At 55.8% G+C, this 13,896-nt stretch overlaps 2 protein-coding genes across 7 annotated transcripts in view; both read left to right on the top strand.

Annotated features, from left to right (window-relative positions):
• C18H16orf74 (chromosome 18 C16orf74 homolog) overlaps positions 1–2,457 on the top strand; it is a 30,056-nt gene extending 27,599 nt beyond the window's left edge. For all 5 annotated transcript variants that reach the window (XM_067020294.1, XM_067020291.1, XM_067020292.1 and 2 more), the window contains one exon: positions 1,921–2,457. In XM_067020294.1, coding sequence (XP_066876395.1) covers positions 1,921–1,979 — 59 coding nt within the window. In that variant the 3' untranslated portion in view covers positions 1,980–2,457. The remainder of the gene's footprint in view (positions 1–1,920) is intronic.
• A 9,625-nt stretch (positions 2,458–12,082) lies between these two features.
• The window catches only part of GINS2 (GINS complex subunit 2), a 47,371-nt gene continuing 45,557 nt past the window's right edge, over positions 12,083–13,896 (top strand). Inside the window, exons 1-2 of one of the 2 annotated variants that reach the window (XM_059045524.2) lie at positions 12,083–12,273; positions 12,496–12,610. In XM_059045524.2, coding sequence (XP_058901507.1) covers positions 12,184–12,273; positions 12,496–12,610 — 205 coding nt within the window. In that variant the 5' untranslated portion in view covers positions 12,083–12,183. The remainder of the gene's footprint in view (positions 12,274–12,495; positions 12,611–13,896) is intronic. The other variant, XR_010837985.1, reaches the window with a different exon arrangement.

Genomic DNA, 13,896 nt, shown 5'->3' with positions numbered 1-13,896 from the left:
AATAAAGATACTGTACTGCTGTACTCTGTACAGTTCTGTAAAGTACACAAACGCACAACCACTCGTAGAGGATGCACACACGTGACAGTGTACGCCAGACACGTGAACTAGCTTAGGTGATTGGACGTGCGAACGCACGTTTGCCTCTTTGAAAGTTTGCAACTTGAAGGTTCGTATGTAGGGGACTTACTGATTATGATTATTTTTCCTTGAGGTCTCGTAGTAACTCTGAGTTAGGTCCCGTTTTCATCACCCCCATTCTGTAGATGGGTAAACTGATGTTCAGAGAGGTTGAGACACTCGCCGCACAGCTGGTACGTGGCAGAGTTAGGATTCAGACCCAGGCCGTGAGATCTGGAGCTTGTGCTCTGGACTGCCAGGCTAGACGCCGTCTCAGTGGCCACCGTCATCCAGCCAATCAGCCGTCGTGACGCAAGCCCTGCCTGGCTCCTGCAGAGGACACAGGCCTTCAAGGCTGATGTGGGACTGGTGGGAGTCAGTGGGGGACTTGGGGAGGCTTTTCCAGGACCTCTCAGTTTGGATGTCAGCTTACCCACCAGGGGGAATGAGCTGGAGAAGCCATCGGGCTCGGGCCAGGCCCCGTGTGGGTACTTGGGCTGGGCCACGCACGGTAGTGAGAGCCATCGGTCACAGTCCTGTGTCACCTTTTCAAGTGCCCGGCACTGGGCTAAATGCTTTCCACAAATCTTATTTAATTCTCGCTCCAACCCTGTGGGCTGTGAGTACCGCCCTTATCTCTAGTTTACAGCTGGGGAAACTGAGGTTCAGAGAGGGACAGCGACTCACCCAAGGGCACACAGCATGGTGGGAGAAGAGCTGGGTTTCTGCTTCAGCGTCTAATCAGAGAGCTGAGTGTGGGCAGCTGAGGCCCTGGGCCTTGGCCCTGCCATTACGCTCCCTTCTCTCTCAGTGCCTCCGTGTTCTCATCTGTAAGATGGGGTCATAACTGCCTTCCCTGCTCCCAGGGCCAGTGTGAGTGCCGGGGAGACTCATGGTTACTCCTCAGGGTCCGCGGGGTGAGAGCCCCGAGAGCCCACGGAGTCCCAGGGTGGATTAGTGCCGAGGGACCAGCACAGGGGGCCCCTCCAGTCCTGTCCGGTGGCAGAACTCAGGCCTGACCCTCTGCTTGGCCCCATTTAGAGAGGGAGGTGTAGGAGAAAGGGCACAGGCCTTGGAGTCACAAAACCCTGAATTTGGATCCTGGCTCTGCCACGCATTAGCGTGTGATTTGGGGAACGAGGCCTCGGCTCCCCTGTCTCGCAGAGAACAGCTGTGCCTCAGAGAGGCCGTGAGCATTCGCGGCGAGGAAAGTCAAGGGCCTGACTTCACACGCCGCACGTGGCCCGTGCCCTTGGTCTTGTCACCAGCGATATTTAGGGCAGCACCTCCTCCAGGGCTGTGGGCTCTGAGTGGTGATCAGATACCTGGCCCTGCCCCGCAGCGAGGGGCCGGAGAGGACCCTGCCCTGCCCAGACTACCCTGCCAACTGGGGGAAGGTCTCCCCCGCTCTGGGTCCCGACTCCCCACATCGAGAAGCGGAGGGGACCTCCCGCCCAGCCTCGGGCCTGAAGGCACCTCCAGGCAGGCACTCAGAAGAGGCCAAGCCAAGGATGGGGCCAGCGGTACAAATCCCAGGGACCTCAGCCGGAGATCTGGGGGAGCTCGGTGCTGGGTGCAGGCAGGGGATGGGTGGGAAATCCCATGGGACCCAGGTGAGACCCAGCATCACTGGGGTCCCCTCTCAGAAGCGGCTGACACCAGTGCCGTATGCGCAGGGAGCTGGGGCGTTGGTATAAAGCAAGGCGCCCAGAGGCACTGGCCATGGAGCTCCCGGGGAAAGGGGCCTGGCTGTGGTGGGGGGGGTCCATCCAGATGCTGACACCCCCTTCTGTCTCCTAGTCTGGCTGGAGGAGACGGGGTCGTGCCCGGAGGATGGAGAAACAGAGCCTGAGGCCTGAGGAGAAGGCACGCGTGCGTCGGGGATTTGCCTGCACTGGCTCCGGCTCTGGCTGCCCTTTGCTTGGCATGTCCCGGGGTGCCTGGGACAGATGTGCTGAGAACGCCGGCTCGGAAGACAGAGCGATTCCGGCACTGGACCAGCAGAGGCGTGGCGAGAGGAGCGAGGGATCGGCCCTGCCCTCGTCCAGAACGACATTTCCCAAGCCTCGTTGAGTGGACCGGACCTCTGATGCCTACATATTCTTGCCGACCCCGGGGCACAGAGACGGCCATCGGTACCGGGGAGAGGGTTTCTTCTAGACAGACTCCCAGCGGCCTGGGCCACACAGACGGGTGCCCAGGAGGGCCGCACATACAAGGACTTCTTGCAAAGGGCCGGCTTCGTTTTTTACGAGTTGTCTTACAGACATTGAAACAGTCCAAAAAGTGATTTATAATTTCTTTTTTGCACTGTAAGTAAAGATCCCGTGTAACGAGCAGTGGACCCTGCTTCTTGGGCGGGCAGAGAAGGTGGTGCACCCCCGGGTACACAGGTAGGCTTCAGAGAATCGCTTATCGTGGAGGGGCTGGTCCAGCTGGTGATGGGTCTTTGGATGGTCTTGGCCCCTTGATTTGCAGAGTGTCCTGTGCCTCCTCATTCTCTGGCCAGCAGCTCCCCGAGTGCGTTCTTGGGACAGACACACAGAGCACAAACCAGGCCGTGCGAGAGCATTCTCAGCTTCAGCCTGTGGGCCAAGCAGGTCACACGGCCAAACCCCACGTGGGTGAGCTGGGTGGTCCCATGGCACAGGAAGGGATGGACATGTCTATTAAAGGGAGTGAGAGACGGGCTGGGAATAATAATCCAGTCTCCCGGTGTAGACACTATTATTATCCCCATTTTACAGATGGGGCACTTGAGGAATTTAGAGGCTTAGATCCCTTGCACAAGGCCATCAGATAGTCAGAATTTGAACCCAGACCCCACACTCTTTTCTTTTTTAATATAAATTTATTTATTTATTTATTTTTGGCTGCGTTTGGGTCTTCATTGCTGCACACGGGCTTTCTCTAGTTGCGGCGAGTAAGGGCTACTCTTCGTTGCGGTGCACGGGCTTCTCATTGCGGTGGTTTCTGTTGTGGAGCACGGGCTCTAGGCGTGCGGGCTTCAGTAGTTGTGGCACATGGGCTCAGTGCTTGTGGCTCGCGGGCTCTAGAGTGCAGGCTCCATAGTTGTGGTGCACGGGTTCAGGAGCTGTGGCTCGCAGGCTCTAGAGCACAGGCTCCGTAGTTGTGGCGCGTGGGATCAGTAGTTTTGGCTTGCAGGCTTCAGTAGCTGTGGCACGTGGGATCAGTAGTTGTGGCCCACGGGCTTAGTTGCTCCACCGCATGTGGGATCCTCCCGGCCCGGGGCTGGAACCTGCGTCCCCCGCGTTTGGCAGGCGGGTTCCTAACCACTGCACCCCCAGGAGGCCCCGACCCTGTTCTCTTACCATCCCCACAGAGCTGCCTCCCAGCACATATTTCTTGTTGATTGTCTGGGCAAAGCATCCCTTTCTGCCTGGATTCCCAGTGCTCCTCATGTCTGCTTGGATGTGACGCTGACACTTTGTCCCCGTCCTGTTCCCTCTGGAACCCAGGGGATGCTGGGTCTCAGGGCTGGCTGCTCGCCCTGAGGGCTGGCTCCGTCCACAGCTGGAGGAGGAGCCCACACACCTCCTGGACACCGCTCAGAGGCCTCCAGCCCACTCAGCAGCCTGCCCTGGCTCATCGCCACTTCATCCCAGGCTTTTAGTGGCCATGGCAATGGGAAGAGGGCTGTGAGCTGGAGACGAGGTGGAGGGGCCGGCCAGAGGCTGTGCAGCCCTGGGGTGCTGGTTTGGCTTTCTTGCAGGGCCCAGGCGAGTCCCCTTGGTCTCTTGGAGAAAGAAAGGTATTGAGGTCCAAGGCACCCACACCAGTCCTGGGCTCTGGACCTCTTGAATCTGGGGGCTCTGGTGAAGCCAGCCCGGGGTACACACCCCAGAACGGTGCCGGCTGAGTGAGGGGGACCCTTACTGGTGACATCTGCACCCCAGGCTGCAGGAAACCCCGTGATGCCACTCAACTGCCCCTGAGGCTCTGCCTTCAAGCAAGCTTTGTCTCCCTGTGACGGAGGGGCGAGGTGTAGGGGGCCTGCTCCGTGCAAGCTCTAGCCCAGGGAGGGCTTGACATCAGGGGGGCAGGGGACCCCACTCCAGCCCCCGCATCCCTCTTAGGGGCCGTGAGAAAGATGAGGGGTGTGAGCAAGGGTGTCAGCCAGAGCCGCATGGTGCTGTGTGGCCTTGGGAAGCCGTTCAACCTCTCTGAACCTTTTCTTCACCTGTAAAAGTGAGGGTAACAGGACCTCCCATGTGGGGTGCACATGTGGACTAAGGAAAATGATCTACGTAACACCCCACATGGTCCCTGGCACAGAGCAGACAGTCAGTAAATGGGAGTCACAATCACACAGGTCGCCAAGCTCCCTGGGCCTCCATTTGCTCATCTGGGGCATGGGCACAATTCCACGGGGACCGGAGGAGTCTGGGAGATTGAGGGTGTGAATGTGGGGTGAGTGGTAAGAGCAGGGCACCTGGGACCACATCTGCAGGGGCAGTGCCCCCCCTTTATGTGACAGCAGGATTCTGCTGCCGCACCCCCACCTTTCTTTCCAAGGGCTTCCTTCTGTGCAGGAGCAGTTGGGGTGCAGGCTCTCAGGGCCGCCTGGCAGTACCCCTCACCCACTGTGGATGGGAGTTAGCGGGTAGATTCCCCACATTCCTTGTCCCTTGTGGCCGTGAGGCAACCAGTGCTTCTCAGTGGGGAGCTGGTTCAAATCCAGATACCGGGCGGGGGGAGGTCTGAGGTGGGGCCTGCTGCTGTGCTCCCTAACCAGCTCGCAGGGTGGCAGTGCTGCTGGTCCGGGGACACAATGTGAGGAACCTGGCTTCCTAGCCGCCCCAGGTTCCGAAGGGTCTGAGACCCGGGGGGCCAGCAGTAGAGACCTGCATCTTACCCTGAATTGGCTCCTGCTTCCTGGGGTCCATCCCCGTGCTCCATTTCTCAGCTGGGTGACCTGGAGCAAGTTACTTTGCCTCTCTGAGCTTCAGCTTTCCCCAGTCTTCAAATGAGGGTAGTAAATAGGTTGTTGAGAAGATGTAATGGATGGCCATGCGTACAGAAGCTAGAATAACGCCTGGCACAGGGTCTAAAAAGCCCTCTAGAATGTTAGTGACTGTGCTGACGCTTGCAGAGCTGTATTTGAGAAGGTCTACCAGGAGTAGTTCGTGGTCACGACCTCGTGGGGTCGTTGGGTTCTACGTGGACTCGACCCTTCGTGAAAGGTCAGGGATGCTATATAGCTGGGGGTGGGTGTCTCTTTGGGGCTGGTCTAGAATGACAACTTGTTTTGAACTCAAAACATGGCTCCCTGATCCTTATTTCTCTAGTCTGTTCTTCCTGAAATACATTCTGGGGGAATGGTTACTAATGTCTGCAGTTTATTTTTCATGTATTTTTAATGCCAAAGCCACGCATACAGATGAAAACCACCAACAGAAAAGCTTTGTAAGTGGCTCCCCGCAAAGTGTGTGTGGAGGAGTGGCGGGGGGTAGAGGTCACGGCCAGTGGCGACCCAAGAGGAATTAACAGCTCTGGTCACCCACAAAGGCCGGTACCCCTAACCCCGGTGCGTCGTGGGGAAGCTCCCAGGTTCCAAGAGGCGAGGGAACGTTCGGGTCCTCAGCGTGGGATTCGTGCTACATGCCTCCGGGAAGGGAAGCTGGGAGGGGAGGAGAGTGTGAAAACAGATGGAAATGTAATTTTTTAATGACAGCGGCAGATGGCAAAAAGACACAAGAGTGTATTCGCACCATGTCGGAGGCATTTGAGAGCCCCTGGCTCAGCCGTGATGTGCACCGTGCGACTGGCGGGATGGCTCCCCCGCCAGACCCTGGTGGCCGGGGCGCGGCAGGGAGGGAGTCGCAGGCCCAGGGGTGGGGCTGGCGGGGGGGGACGCTGCCAGGCTGTATGGAGCCACAGGTAGCTGGGAGGGACCTGTGGCCACCTGGGTGGGGCCCGGAGGCGTCCCCGGACCTGGCTTTTCTGGACACTGGCAGACAGTCCGCGGGCTCTGGTTTCAGACCGTCCCTCCTCTTGATCCCCGTGGCTGTGCCTTAGGCGCCGCAGCTCTGCTAGACGTCTGCTCCCAGCCTCCAGGTGAGCCTCCTGCTGCCAGACAGAGTCCCACCCCACTGCATCCCCCAGAATTCTCTTTCTAAACTGCAAATCGGCGCATGGCACTCCCCGACCCGCATCCCTCACACAGCGTGCCGTTGGGCACGGGATCTGGTCCAGGTTCTGGGAGCAGCTTACACAGCAGCCCCGGAGAACTGGCCGCCACTTGTCTTTCCTGCTTCACTTGTCAGCGCGCTCAGCAGAGAGAAGAACACCTTGAGGGCTGTCGTGAGAAGAAACAACACTGCCGCCCGGTACGGGAGCCCCCGCTGTCTACACGGCTGTGTCAGACGCAGCTGAGGATTCACCTGTGTCAGTCCCGGCCCACCTCTCAAGGGCTCAGGGGCTCTAGGAGATGAACGCTGGAACAGGTACCCATTGAAGTGGCTGGGCCCCCACCAATGGGAGCCGCCGATGGCCAGAAACAGCAGATGAGGTCAGGCCTGCGGGGCTCATGCTGTCACCTTGCCTCGGAGACCTCAGAGGGGCAGGCGGTGTCCACGTCCCAGGAGGAGCCGTACTCTCTGGTGGGGGCGTAGGTAGGGAAGCAGCCTTGTGCTATGATCAGGGCCCTGCTCCGTACCCGTACGTGCCACTGCACGGCCCCTTTCAGCTGGGGCCAGGAAGGGAGGCTTCGGGAGGAGGTGTTTTCCATTCCGTGTTTCCCTTTTGCTGCTGTGACTGTAATTCTAACCCCCTCTTTAGACGGGAGGTACCACCAGCGGCAAGTCACTGCTTCCCCTAAAGTCCCCTGGAGACCACAGGAGAGTGGCTGGCCTCCCAGCCCCGGCCGAGGCCTGAGCCCCACCCGGAGGTTCCGATTCCCTCGGTGCAGGTGTGGCCGGGGATCCGGCAGATTCTCCTGCACAGGCAGGGCCGAGAGTCCCTGGAAGGTCTCACCCACCTCCTCGATTCTTCGCTGTAATTCATTCTTCGTTTTCCTGGACCACTGTCTCCTCGCTGTAAGAATATCGCTGCCCCGTGGCAGAGGTTCAGACCTCTGCGGTAGACGGACCTGGGACGGGACGCAGATGCTCTGTGCAGGGAGACCACGGGCCCTTCCCTATATGCTCTGCGCAACCATCATCGGAGCGCACTGGCGGGTGGCCGGCCCCGTGTGGGACACAGGGGCCCCGCCCCTTCAGAGGATGCCAGCCCCCCGAAAGTGCTCAGTTTCCACGTGGGACTAGTGGCCACTGTCCTGGATCGGACAGCTACGGGACATTTCCAGCCTTTCAGAAAGATCCACTGCTTTCAAATCAGAAGTCCGGGTTGCTGACTCATTTGGGGAGGGCTGTTCCGTGGCCTAAATTCTAGTGTGACCCAAAGGTATTGCAGTGCTGACGACCCTGAGGGGGGACACTCGGTTAGGTGCCCCGGGGGGACTTGGAGGGGAGACTTTTTAATTTTATGTTTTTTAATTCATTTATTTATGGCTGTGTTGGGCCTGCGTTGCTGCGCGTGGGCTTTCTCTAGTTGCGGTGAGCGAGGGCTACTCTTCGTTGCGGTGCGCAGGCTTCTTGTTGCGGCGGCTTCTCTTGCTGCGGAGCACGGGCTCTAGAGCGCAGGCTCAGTAGTTTTTGCACATGGGCTCAGTAGTTGTGGCTCGCAGGCTCTAGAGCGCAGGCTCAGTAGTTGTGGCGCACGGGCTCAGTAGTTGTGGCTCGCGGGCTCTAGAGCTCAGGCTCAGTAGTTGTGGCACATGGGCTTAGTTGCTTCGCGGCATGTGGGATCTTCCTGGACCAGGGCTCGAACCCATGTCCTCTGCATTGGCAGGTGGATTCTTAACCACTGAGCCACCAAGGAAGTCCCAGGGAGGCTTTAAAAAAAAAAAAAAAACTTATTTTTTAGTTAATTAATTAATTTTTTGGCTGCGTTGGATCTTCACTGCTGCCCATGGGCTTTCTCTAGTTGCTGCGAGCGAGGGCTACTCTTCGTTGAGGTGCGCGGGCTTCTCGTTGAGGCAGCTTCTCATGTTGTGGAGCACAGGCTCTAGGCACGTGGGCTTCAGTAGTTGTGGCACTTGGGCTCAGTAGTTGTGGCTTGCAGGCTCTAGAGCGCTGGCTCAGTAGTTGTGGTGCACGGGCTTAGTTGCTCCACAGCATGTGGGATCTTCCCGGACCAGGGCTCGAACCCATGTCCCCTGTATTGGCAGGTGGATTCTTAACCACTGCACCACCAGGGAAGTCCCTACTTATTTTTTAAGAGTAGCTTTATTTTTTTAAAAAAAGAATAGCTTTATTTTATTTTATTTTGGCCATGCCATGCAGCTTGCATGACCCTAGTTCCCTGACCGGGGATTGAACCTGGGGCCTCAGCAGTGAAAGCTTGGAGTCCTAACCACTGGACAGCCAGGGGATTCCCAAGAATAGCTTTAGATTTACAGAAAAGTTACAAAGATAGTTCAGAGGGTTCCCATATACTGCCGCCCACCATGTTTCACCTGTTGTTAATCCTTATTCTTTTTTTTTTTTTTTTTTTTTGCGCCACGCGGGCCTCTCACCGTTGTGGCCTCTCCCGTTGCGGAGCACAGGCTCCGGACGCGCAGGCGCAGCGGCCGTGGCTCACGGGTTCCCGGATGTGGGATCTTCCCGGACCGGGGCACGAACCCGCGTCCCCTGCATCGGCAGGCGGACTCTCAACCACTGCGCCACCAGGGAAGCCCATTCCTTATTCTTACGTTACTCTGGTATAGTTGTCACAATTAATGAACGAATTTTGATACATTTATATTAACTAAGGTCCATAGTTTATTCATATTTGCTGTTTACCTCCAATGTCGTTGTTTTGCTCCAGGTTCCCATAAGACATTTAGTTGTCAAGTGTCCTTAGACTCCTCTGGGCTGGGACAGTTTTTCAGACTCCGTTTTTGATGACTTTGACATTCAAGAGGACTGGCCAGGTGTTCTGTAGACTGTCCCTCTATTAAGATTTGTCTGACGTTTTTCTCATGATTAGACGGGGCTTGTAGGTTTAGGGAGGACGCCCCAGTGGGAATGCACTCTCCTCCTCCATCCCATCAAGGCTGCACATGTCACCAAGGCTTATCATGGCTGATGTTGATCTTGGATCACTTGCCTGAGGGCTTGTTGGTCAGGTTTCTCTGTTTTTCCCTGTTTCCATCCTGTTCTCTTTGGAAGGAAGTGACCATGGGTGCCCACACTTCAGGAGTGATGAGCTTTATCTACACCATCTGGAATTCTGCCCAGGATATGTGCCCCTTCATCCCAATTTATTTTGTCCCCAGCTCTTAATTCCTTACCACAGGGGTCATCTAGCTTTCTGGGGAGGCACTGTTCACAACAGGAGATAATGGTACAAGGGCCCTGACCGCCCCATCTAAAGTAGCGCCCCGTCCTCCCTCCCTGCTTGACTTTTCCTCTTGTCTGTTTCCCTCTTTCCCCGACTTTCAGAGGCCAGGCCTGAGGATGGGCTCTCAGGAGTCCTCTCTGGATCCTGGGAGCGGCTCACAGCCAGACTGGATTGGGACAAATCACTTCCCTTCCCCGTTTTGCAATTATAAGAACTTTCTGGGGAGCATGTAAAGTGTGTGATCACTGAGTCAGAAAGCCTGGGTCTGGAGCTTAGGGAGGGGCATTTAAATCAGTCTTCTTGAGGAATAATTCACATATTGTAAAATTCACCCTTTCAGAGTTTACAGTTCAGTAGTTTTTAGTATGTTTAGAGTTGGACAACCACCACCACTGTCTAATTCCAGAACGTTTCCATCAACCTCAGAAGAAACTCCATCCCCCTCTCCCTCAACCCTGGTAACCACTAATCTAGTTCCTGTCTCCATGGATTTACCTATTCTGCACAGTTCAGATAAATGGAATCATATATGGTGTTTTGTGTCTGGCCTCGTTCATGTAGTATAATGTTTTCAAGGCTCCTCCACATTGTAGCATGAACCAGTGCTTCACTCCTGTCTATGGCTGAAGAATATTCCATAGTAAGTATGGACCACATGTTGTTTATCCAACCTTCAGCTGATGGCCATTTGGTATTTCCACCTGCTGGCTATTGTGATTTGTGCTGCTTTAACAAGCCCCCTAAGGACCTTGGTGTCTGCTCAAGTTTGAGACTCCAGGACGCCACCATTTTGCAGTGCGTAAAGCTGCACCCCCCCCCCCCTTGTCTCGTTTTCCCAACAGCCCTGCAAGGTAAGCAGCGGCACTGTCCCCACCTTACCCATAAGGACACCAAGGTACCGGGCTCTGCTAGCTCTCCTGCTCACTCTGCCTGGCCTCTCTGAACCTCAGCCTTCCAGCCAGCTTTTTTCCTTTGCTCTTTTACAAAAATTTTTGCGAAAATCAGGGAGGGAAGCCTCACCAAATTTGAAACACAGATATTTGCCAGTCAAGACAACATTCCCCCATCAGTCAAAACCCAGACAAGCTGGCACACACTCTCTGCAGATGACTGAGGGAGCTTCTATTTTAGGAGGGGCCAGGTGGCCTACAGCTTCCCCTCCTCCCCAACCCCCCTGGGTACTCCTCTTCCTACCTCGCTTGCAGATGAAGAGACTGAAGTTCAGAGTGGTCACGTGCTCTCCGTCACACAGCATCCCGAGGGATCTTTTCTTTTCTTTGAAAGTATTTGTCTTCATAAATGACACAGTGAAGGAAATCTCCAGGCCTGCAATGACAACTTCCAATGCAGATAGACAACAGACAACTTTCCAGGCCAGGCGAGTGAGCAGAACTGAATTATGGCCTTATTTCATCTTCCCGATAACCTGACATGGGGCAGGTTTCAGGGTGGTTAGAGAGGAAAGCGTGCCGTTTTTTGGGCTGAGGCAGCTTTCCTGCTGGGATCTAGAACCCTGAAATCCTCCTATCACATATGCTTTTTCTTAGAGCCCAATGATCGTGGTGTTGAATTCAACTCCCCCCCGCCCCCCGCCCCTTCCCGGCCCCCGCCCCTCCCCCCAGTTCTCTTCTAGGTGCTTCACCTCCCAGGAAGTTTTCCTGGCCTATTATCACCCCATCAAAATCCCTGATTAAAATCAACACTCTGTCCTCACCCAGACCCCTGAATCACAAGTCTGCATGTGTGTGCATGTAAACATTCGGAATCTCCCAGGCGATGCTGACAGAGGAGGGTCTTAGAACCCCTGTTGTAAAGGTTCACATAAGCCCACGGTATAGAGGGCACCCGGACTGGCCAACAGGTGAGCTCATCAATGCAAATCAGGCAAACTTGCCCCTTCACAAGTCTCACCTGGGGAGTCTGCCAAAATGCAAATTGTGAGCCTCTCCCCCGCGGTTTCCGAGTTGGAATATACGGGTGCAGTGGAAGATTCTGCGTTTTTTTTTTCCCTTGGCCGCACCGGGCTGCTTGTGGGATGTTAGTTCCCCGACCAGGGATCAACCCGGGCCCAAAGCGCGGAGTCCTAACCACTGGACCGCCAGGGAATTCCCAGGAATCTTCATTTTTATAGATGTTAATCCCGTGTACAGGGAAGACAGAAGACTGTGAAGTTAAAGGAAATAACGGCTGCGCTCGCTCCGCTGGGGCCCGGGGCAGCGTCTGTGTAGTCAGGTCACTTCGTGACCAATTACATGCATTTACTCCTGGCCCCGAAGCCCACCCGCAGTTTGACTCGCAGTGTTGGCGGGCGGGCGCCCAGGGCAGTTGAAGGGACACCGAAGCCTGTAATAGGTGCCGGTGGGCCGGCGGCGCCAGGTGTGCGGCCCACGGGAGGGGGCGGAGTCTGCCCACGAGAGGGGTGGGTTCTGCTCGCAGCCTCTTTCAGGCTCGCCAATCCGCGGGCTCGTAGCATCCGAGGTCCCCGCCTTCCGCCGCCCCGCGGAGAACGCCGCGTTTCTATAGGCCGGCCGAGGCTCCTTCCGGCCAGAGGCTGGGCATTGCTCGGTGGCGGGAAAGCGGCGGCTGCAGCGCGTCTTCCCGGACGCTGAGGGGCAGGAGGCGGCGGCGAGTCCCGTGGTGGCCGCGGGCTCCACCATGGACGCGGCCGAGGTGGAGTTTCTGGCCGAGAAGGAGCTGGTCACCATTATCCCGAACTTCAGTTTGGACAAGATCTACCTCATCGGGGTGAGACCCGCCGGGCCTCCGGCTCTCCGTGGTCGGTTCCTGCTTCCGGGAGGGAGGGTGGGCGGCGGGTTCAGCGCCCACAGGTGTCGTCGGGCGGCGTTCGGGACCTAGCGGTGGGGAGCGGTGTGGCCGAGAGCGCGCTCGGGCTTCAGCCCGTGGACAGCAGAGGTCCAGCGATGCAGAGTTGAGGGACGGTGTGTGTTTGTGTGTGTTTGCTTGCAGGGCGACTTGGGGCCTTTCAACCCCGGCCTACCAGTGCAGGTGCCTCTGTGGCTGGCCATCAACCTGAAACAGAGACAGAAGTGTCGGCTGCTCCCCCCCGAGTGGATGGATGTGGGTGAGGACGTGGAGGGCGAGCGGGGTGTGGTGGGGGAGGCGGGCCGTGGGGGCCGGGGTCGCCCTCCCGCGGGTGGAGGCACGCGGGCCTTCCACGGACGCAGCGTCGCTCGTCAGGTGAAATCAATGAATGCTTCCCAGCCTCACCTGCGAGAGGCCGCGGACCACTGTTAGTAATGGTTGTTTGGGGTACAAATTGTAGTTCAGGTTTTGATTTTAAGGTATTTCGAGGGCTTCCCTGGTGGCGCAGTGGTTGAGAGTCCGCCTGCCGATGCAGGGGACGCGGGTTCGTGCCCCGGTCTGGGAGGATCCCACATGCCGCGGAGCGGCTGGGCCCGTGAGCCGTGGCCGCTGAGCCTGCGCGTCTGGAGCCTGTGCTCCGCAACGGGAGAGGCCACAGCAGTGAGAGGCCCGCGTACCGCAAAATAAAAAAAAAAAAAAGATATTTCCACAAAGTTTTATTTTATTTCTAGTTTTATATTGCAGAATAGTTGATAAACAGTGTTGTGGTAGTTTCAGGTGTTCAGCAAAGTGATTCAGGTACATGTAAATGTATCTATTCTTTTTCAAATTCTTTTCCCACTTGGGTTATTATAGAATAGTGAGCAGAGTTCCCTGTGCTGTACAGTAGGTCCTTACTGGGGATCTATTTTAAATATCATAGTGTGTATATGTCAACTCCAAACTACCAGTTTATCCCTCCCCTCCACCTTTCCCTTTTGGTCACCGTAAGTTTGTTTTCTAAGTCTGTGAGTCTGTTTACATTTTGTAAATAAGTTCACTTGTATCATTTTTTTTAAGATTCCGCATATAAATGTTATCATATATTTGTCTTTCTCTGTTTGAGTTACCGCACTTAGTATGATCATCTCCAGGTCCATCCATGTTGCTCCAAGAGGCATTCTTTCCTTTTTTAATGGCTGAGTAATATTCCATTGTGTATGTGTACCACGTCTTCTTTATCCATTCCTCTGTCGATGGACATTTAAGTTGCTTTCATGTCTGGGCTATTGGAAACATGGCTGCAGTGAACATTGGGGTGCATGGATCTTTTCGAATTAAGTTTTGTCCCAGTAGATGCCCAGGAGTGGGATTGCTGGATCATATGGTAATGCTATTTTTAGTTTTCTGAGGAACCTGCATGCTGTTCTCCATAGTGGCTGCTCCAATTTACATTCCCACCAACAGTGCAAGAGGGTTCCCTTTTCTCCACACTGTCTCCAGTATTTATTGTTTGTAGGTTTTTTGATGGTGGCCATTCTGGCTGGTGTGAGGTAATATCTCATT

The sequence above is a fragment of the Kogia breviceps genome, chromosome 18 (assembly GCF_026419965.1).
Source record: "Kogia breviceps isolate mKogBre1 chromosome 18, mKogBre1 haplotype 1, whole genome shotgun sequence".
NCBI classification, from domain to species: domain Eukaryota; kingdom Metazoa; phylum Chordata; class Mammalia; order Artiodactyla; family Physeteridae; genus Kogia; species Kogia breviceps.
The sequence above is the reverse complement of the archived record's forward strand: the minus strand, read 5'-3'. Positions and strand labels throughout refer to the sequence as shown.